Genomic DNA, 8,247 nt, shown 5'->3' with positions numbered 1-8,247 from the left:
ATTGTCTTTAAAAATATTTGCACAAACTTTTGCTCCTGCCTGTGATGATAGGTGTTTGTAGGTCTTGCAAAGCCTTAAAACTCATTCAGGGACTTGTATCCCTTTGCCTCATGTAGTATTGTTTCCTAAATAAATTATTTTCTTGCAAATGCTACGTTCACCTGAATGTGGTGCTTTTGGGAGGTAACTTGGGAAGTAGATTACAATGCCAGTCTCTTTTACTTTCAGCAAAGTGCTTTGGATGGAACACATCCATTAGTGCAGCAGCATTGCTACTTATATGGCAGATCCCTTCATGTCACAGGCTCTGTCAGTCCTTTTCACACTGTCACCTGAGTCTTTTGATGGAGTTACTGAAGACCATGACAAAGGTTTGGCTCTGAGTTGGGACAAAACAGATGAAGAACAGGAAAAGAGGAGTTTTTTGTTTTATTTACAGAATTGAAGCACACACTGGTTAAAGGAATTACTCTGAAGTCACACAAGAAATCTTTGGCAAAGTGGATAACCTTACTAGTCTTAAACATGATCTACATGTGAGGATTCAATGAAGTAAATACACCACCAGCTGAGCTCCATCAGTGGTTGTTCGCAGGACAGAGGCAGCATGTGCAGTGTTGAATTTTCTCTGAGAAAATTTAAAATTAAATATTTGATGTTTTTAGAAGGTATTTTTTTCTAGAATTAAGGCTTACCACTACTATTAGTAATTAACTGGTATTTGCAACTACCCACAGTAAGCACATAGAGAGAAAACAGTGCCGAGGATTGCTAAGACTGTATTTGAAAATAAACTGAAAGTGTCTCCTATTTTACATTATTTTTTCACTGTAGTATCGATATCAGTGAGTAAAACGAATGATAGGTGCTAAAATTAACTTCTTAGTTCTTTTGACTTATATTTGTACATTTCAAAAAAGCAGAGAATGTCTTTTTCCCAGCTCTTAAATGCACTCAGAAAAATGTGTTAACACTAAGTAAATACTTGAATTTGAAAACTAATAATTGCAATCATAAAGTCCTTTAAAAGATTTTTAAAGGCTGTTTTGAATTTTTACATATCTTCTTCCTGGAATTCTAATAGGATATGAAGGTTGAGGTACAATTACTGTAGACTAAGCAGTTTCCTTGGAAGCTGCATGATGCTTCTAACGCACACTGTCCAGTGGAACTAAGTAAATAAGGGCCTGCTTTCACCTTGGGCTGAAAAAATCCCTTGGTGTTCGAAGACACTAGAGTTAATTGCATCAGAATGGGTAAGTAGTAATGAATTTGTAAATTTGTATTTTCTGGGTGGGTAATTTTCAAAATTATTAACACCATCAATGTTTTTATTAATAAAGAGTAACTGAGCTAACAGGTTTTTTGTATGTTTTTTTTTATTTTTATTTCTTTAGCCTCCAAAACTCTTATAAATAGTATGCTACGGGACCCTTCTCAGATTCCAGATGGAGTGCTAGCAAATCAAGTCTATCAGGTATTAATCACACTTGTTTTGTTTGGTTTGGGTTTTTTTTCCTGTGGCAATTCTGTTATCTGCCTAGCAGAGTAAAAGATTTTAAACCTCATTTAATTACTGTCATCATAAACTATCAGTGAGGTCAGAGTGCACTATAAATGGCAGTGCAATATTTGTGAGGGGCGCATTTCACTTTTTAATAGCTTGCTTTTATAGTGAATAAAAGCATGCAGTTTTTGTTTTCTGTGATTAAATCTGAACAGCATCTGATGGCCTTTTTGAGGAAAAGTAATTACTGTTTTTAAGATACTCTTTAACTGTAATGGTTCTGTAGTTGCCCATCAGTATACTACTTCTCTTATTTGTCTGCAGTGTACTGTGAATGACTGTTGTTATGGACCACTGGTGGACTGCATCAAACAGTATCCTTTCCCATAAAATTTTAGGTGCACAATTGATGAGCTTAGACTGTGTGGAAGAGATGTGTCTAGCTGACATAAAGTTCTGCTTCACAAAACACGTTTCATACTCTTTTCTTTTACATTCAGTCAGCTAGAGGGTCACTGCAGAGCTTTCTCTTAACGAACAAAAATCAGATGGACCATGGGAAGATGTCAGCTTGCTAGTTACACATCAGTATGCCTGATTGAACCTCTTTGGTTTTGATTAGTTGAAAAGTGTATCTGTTTTTTGCTTAAGACTAAGTGACCATGCTTTGAGTGGTGGAGCTGGACTAGATGTTCTCTGGAGATACCTTCCAATCTCAGTTATTCTGTGATTAAATTAATAAGTTTCATAGACAGTGTTCAACATTATTGCTTTGCTTTGTTACGAATAAGAGTTTTAACTGAAATTTTTCCAAGTGCGATTCAGGTGTGATTGAACAATTAGTATTTTTAAACTCCTATCTGACATTACAGTGCAGTTCTTTTATTTTCACTTCTTCTTGAAGGAGATTATACTAGCTGTAGTAAAAAACCCTTATATATCCTGAATTTTCATGGATTTTTTTTTGTAGTGTTGAAGTAGTTACTTAGAGAGCCATACAGTATGCACACTGAGGGAACTCCACATGGCACTGAGTGTTCCAGACTAAGATTAGAATGTGGTAGGAATGATCACTAAGAACTGAAGTCTATTTTAATAAAATCCTGCAGGAGCAGCTCTTCTGTTTCAGTCTGGGGTCAAAGGAAAAATTTCAAAATCATGGCCTGCTATCACTGAGCAGGCTAGTAAGGAGTTCCCTCCCAAGTCCTGGAGAATCCTTGCATGAATCTCTGCATGCAGTTTGGGGGAAGATGTTGGTTTCACTGTACAGGTGCAGGATAGGAAAGCTACAGTTTAGTTATGCATGAAAAGCAATATTTCTTGTAGTTGTGATACATGTGATTGTCACTCCTTAAAAATACTTTCTTTCCAGTAGAAACACTTGTGTCTGCTACAGCCTCAGCCCTACCCCCATTAAGTTCAACAGCAGTGGGATAGAGTTCTAATTGTCTTTGTATTTTGTACTTTTAATTGTAATTCTAAATATTCGTTGAGATTATCTTCACGATTAAACAAAGCTCTCTGAAAGTGGATTAATTGAATAAGCCTCACATTTTAAAGGGTTGTTGATCACTAGTTTTCATATACAGAATTTTAAGATTAATATTTTGTGGATGAACAATCTGGCTGTAGTCTTACAAAAGTGCCATGTTTAAAAGTAATAAAGACACATATGTAGAATTATGAACCATTTTTGAGACTTACTTGCCTGCAGTGTAGAAAAGGCTTTTATGTCCTCTTCAGATTCTGGCTCAAATCTGTTGCTGAATATGCAGTGACATCAATGAGAGTAATGAGGAGTTTTTCAATTCCATTTTGGTACAGATAAGTTTTAATACTAAGCTGCGCGAGTGCATTACTGCAAGTATGTTGCTGAATTAGATGTTAATTTTGAGGTGCATAAAATAGTTAAAAATCAATTTAAAGTTAAGATTTTAAAAGCATAATGTCTTCTGAAGGATTGCATATTGATTTTAAATATAACTATCTAATTGTATATGCATGGACCAAAGTATGAAGTCAACCTCTTTGTAAATGCCAAGAGGCTATTTTTCAGTAATAGTTCAGATGCTTACGGGAAACCAGGCTGCTAGATTGCAGGAGTAGAAAATGGCTTGTGAGGTTATTTACAAGTTTTGCCCCATGGTCATTGCCATACATCAATAACAGGTATTATTATAGACTAAGTGTTTTTGCTTATGGTGCATTGTAAATTCTGTTTGCAGTATTTTTCTTACCTTTTTTGCCATTCTTCATTTGTCCCTTTTGTTCTGAAATTGCTAGTAGAGTTTTAACATAATACATAGTTTCAGTTGATATAAGCTGTATGTACATATGAAATGATTGCATAGAATTATTTTTTTGCTGTTCAGTATGAAGTATTCATAAAAGCTAAGTAATTAACTGTAATGGTAAGGTGATCTGTTGCTTAAGTTTTAAGAAGTTACTTCAAGCAAAATTTGGATCTTAACTGTTTTTAACATAAGGTTTTTTGTGGTATTGTTCCATAGGATTATTCTTAAAAGCTTCCAGAATAGAAATTTGACCTCCAGGAAGCTACATTAAAAATATTTAATATGTTGACTTTTTGCATTTTGCAAGTAATAGCACATTGGATCAACAGGCTGTCAGTGAAGTGAAAAGGACTTCAGTATAAAATATGATTTCATCCTTCCTTAACATTAGTTCTTGCTTCTGAAAAATCAATTAAAAGGATGTTTTTTTTACAGTAAGATGTTTCAGATGGATGTAGTACCCATCAATTTCAGAATATAAAGAAAGAAAACCAGTTTGTTTCATTCTTTGCTGGATTGGAGAATTGATTAATAGTCAGTAAAGAGCAACTTTAAATGTATTTACCTGCATGTTTTAGGATCACATTTTCTTTTATATAAGAATAAACAATAAAGAAAAAATGGAAATATTGTCCTTAATTATACTGAATAAATACGGCCAAGTAGGTCTTAATTCTATAAAATGTATGCTGTTAGGACAATAATCTGATTTTTACAAAGTCATGTTGCTTCTAAAAATCACTTGAAGGATTTTCAGAATTTAGAGTTCAAATCACTTCTGAAGCACAGATGAAAGCAAATAAATTCTATGATTAATTATTCTTTGCCTGTGATGTCTTTAGGAAGTAGCTTCTTTTCCAAAGTAATCTTCCATTTCTTAACCTAAAGCTATCAGCGCTATTGGGCATGAGCACGAAGTCTTGCTGCGAGAAATGCTTTTGGAAAAAAATCTCTCTTTCATAGGTAAGAATCTGTAGTAGAAGCTAGCCAGTGAATTCTTAACTTCAGGGATGCTGGTAACTGTTTACCTAGGACAAAATTCAGCCCAAATGCTCCCTATATTTGGTAGTAAAGGAAGAGTAAAATATGATTGATGCTATATATGTTATATTTTATTGATTTAGAACTGAGCAGGAACTCAGTTACCTAATACCCTATATATACAGCACATGCACAGGCTTGCAATTAATATTTTATAGAATAAGTAGCTGAAAAAAATGCTTTAATATCTGCTGCAGTATTACTTTTGGTGTCATGAGATATTAGCCATAATCCAGGCCTTATGAGATTTAGGAAGAAGCATATGAAATATTAGCTTCAGAATGCTTTATGTATTAAAGAACTGCTAGAAGATTCACTCATTTACCTTGCTGTGCAGTTTCTACTGAATTTTTGCCCCCTGCTTCCCAATCAATGCAATTACTCTTTTTTACACTCCCTATTTTAAAAGTTGTTTTAGGGATTAATTAGTTAGGAAGTTATTTTCATTTTTTCTTTTAGCCTGCAGTATGTTTCTTTTATATGAGTGCCATGGAAACAAAGATTAATGTTTAAAGTATCCATTCTCTATATGTGATAGTAAACAATGTTTTCTTAAATCGTGGATTCCTTATGTGAGGAGACAACAGTGAAGTGAAATGCTCTCTTCTGTTAAAGGCTGAACATCGTACTAAATTTGTGTGAACAGGGAATTTTGCTGGGTTTAGCTGGAACTATGATTTCTCCTGAAGCTATATCAGGTTAAGATTTTGGAAATCTTAAACAAACTTAAGAAATTAGAAAGTGTTACTAAGATTTATGAAAGATTTGTCCATATGGTTAAAGAACAGAGTTAGTGTGCTCTTTTATGTTAGAGAAAAGTGAAAAAAGGACAGGATTAACTATCACAAGTTTGCAAATGACACTATGAAAATACGAAGAGGCAGATTTTCTTATTTGGCTGTAAGAGCATAGATACAGGTAATAGGCTTAAGCTGTAATTGCAGAGACGATGGCAAGTTAAAATACCAAACAGTTCCAGGAACAATAAGTATGAAACAAACTGCAAGGAAGGGTTGTGGAATCACCTTCAGTGAAAAATTCAAGGCTGGATTTGACACTCATCTATCAAAGCTGGAAATGAAATCAATTCTGTCACAATACAAGGGAATGGGCTGGATGACTCACTAAGGGATCCTCAACCCAATGATTATCATTTTATTTTATAAGCTTATGTAAGCTTAAGCAGTATAAAAATCACGTTTAAATTTTAATGTTTCATGAATAAGCATCAATTTTGTCTTTAGAAATTAGCTCCAAGAAATTTGTGCTATTGTATTAAAACATCTAGAATGGGTTAACTTGTTAGGCTATGAAGATAGAAATGAGAGAGCTTAATTTGTTTTTCACATTTTATGTATAGTGAATTATTGTTTAGTCATGATTTAAGATATGTTAAGATTTGCATTTATTATGTCTGTGATAACATATGTATTTCAGGTTCTAGATGTGTTTGGGGTATTCTTTAAAAAAGCTTTCCCTAAGTATCTGCAAGATGAACCCTACCAAGTCCCTTGCAATGTGGCCTTTCTTTTCTGATAAACTAGTTACAAAACTGCTTGAAAAAATACCAAAAAACCAGAAGAGGTGACAGTATTTCCCATAGGTCCACAAATTCAGGCTTTGTTGCATAATACTTCATTCTCATTTTGAAGATGGCTTATGATTTACATGACTTATGGTTTATAATTCCATTACCTTTTAACACGTTTCAAAGAAACAGAAATTTAGCAGTTCCCATATTAGTGTACTATTCCACTGTACTGTTCTTCAGGAATAGTCAGGGGGTTTGTATCAAATGTGTTCACCTGGGCAACAGAGAGTCTAGTACACCAGAGGAAAGCACTAAGGGACACGGTGAGTATGAAGTGCCTCAGTATAGTCTTAGAGCATGAAGCAGCTTTTCAGTTTCGGGACAGATTTTGTCTGTTTCTAGAGGGATTGGCTTTCAATGCCTACAGATCAGAAGTAAGAGCTTCAGACTCGCCCTGGAATTCACTGGAAACCTATACACACTAATGGGAGTTACATTTTATTAATCCACTATTCATAAGAAATATTTCATATATCATGTCCTCTCTACAGCAAAAACACAGCTCTCAAGTCTTTATCACTTGGCCTGAGATTAAAATGTTCAATAGAAACATTTTATCAAAACAGGCTCACAGCTGCACATACCATACTGAAATGCCTGCAGTTTCTGGGTTCTGTATAGGATTTTTTTTTCTATCTTTACCATGAATATGTTCAGAAAGCTTTTAAATTTATGGGGAGATACTGAGCTTCATCCTCCTTTGGTTCCCACCAGTGGATACAAATCATGAAATCTGATCAGAGTTTTCTGCTTAATTTTAAATTTGCAGTTGTAGCTCATTCATGCACCAGCAGAAGAGGGCTAGTGTAAGAACAATAATGTGTTAAATGGTTCTGATTGAGTGTGACATTATGGTAAAGATGAAGCTGCAGTTTTGTTGAAAATCTAAATTAATTGGGTATCTGTTGACAAACTACCTGCTAGGGCTCTTTCCACATAATTTTCAAACCTGAGGATTTATAAATGTAGCTGTCAAAACTGCTATGGGCTGGCTTTCAAGCAGTTACTTTCTTATTTTCTTAATCTGAATTATTTTCTTAATGTGAGCTAGAGTTTAAAGATCTTTTAAGGTGCAGAATGGTGTCTCTAGTTTCTGGACCAATGTGAAACATACCTGGATTGAAAAGCTAGAATTTTTGATGGAGTTACAGTTTAAAACAAAAATTTTTCATTGATTATGAGGAGTTTTGGTAATTATTTCTTCCGCAGAGTTATAAAGCTTCAAAACATTTGGAGGAATAGTAATGTAAAGCTCTTTTTCTGCACATGATAGATGCATCAATAATAAACATGGGTTTTAGTATGTTTTCTAATGTTAATCACAATATGGAATGCTAGGAGAAACCACATGAAGACATTCAGAAACAAATTTAAAACAAAAAACATGTTCTTTTTTAAGCCATGAATTAGTATTTAAAGATTTTAGAAGTAGTCATGCACCCTTGGCAAAATAATCTGCTGAGGAGTATTAAAAGTAATGCTGATGCAGATGCCAGTTCAGAGACCCACTGTATTGACCTATTGAAACATGTGTTTACATCTGTTTTGGTTTTCGGTAAGTTTTTTTAAGGTACATTTCCCTTATTTTGTGATACTAGCATTTGTTAGACCTGAAAGACTGACCTTTCCATTGCTATTGCTCATAAATGAACAAAATTTCAGCTGGGACATCTATTGCCTATCCTAGATTATTTTAAACAATTAAGAGTAGGTTGCAGTTAGTTACTAGATTTGGATAAAATTGTATTGTTTAAATAAAAATTAAAAGATTATGAAGAACATTAATTCATTTTTATGTTATGGCATAAAACCTT

General features: G+C 34.0%; 1 protein-coding gene across 2 annotated transcripts in view; it reads left to right on the top strand.

Annotated features, from left to right (window-relative positions):
* CDIN1 (CDAN1 interacting nuclease 1) overlaps positions 1-8,247 on the top strand; it is a 124,327-nt gene that overhangs the window by 49,387 nt on the left and 66,693 nt on the right. For both annotated transcript variants that reach the window (XM_063398827.1, XM_063398828.1), the window contains 3 exons: positions 1,398-1,477; positions 1,832-1,881; positions 4,697-4,764. In XM_063398827.1, coding sequence (XP_063254897.1) covers positions 1,398-1,477; positions 1,832-1,881; positions 4,697-4,764 — 198 coding nt within the window. The remainder of the gene's footprint in view (positions 1-1,397; positions 1,478-1,831; positions 1,882-4,696; positions 4,765-8,247) is intronic.

This window comes from Prinia subflava, chromosome 5 (genome assembly GCF_021018805.1).
Source record: "Prinia subflava isolate CZ2003 ecotype Zambia chromosome 5, Cam_Psub_1.2, whole genome shotgun sequence".
Classification (NCBI taxonomy): Eukaryota; Metazoa; Chordata; class Aves; order Passeriformes; family Cisticolidae; genus Prinia; species Prinia subflava.
Note: the sequence above shows the minus strand (reverse complement) of the source record. Positions and strands in the feature narration are given on the sequence as shown.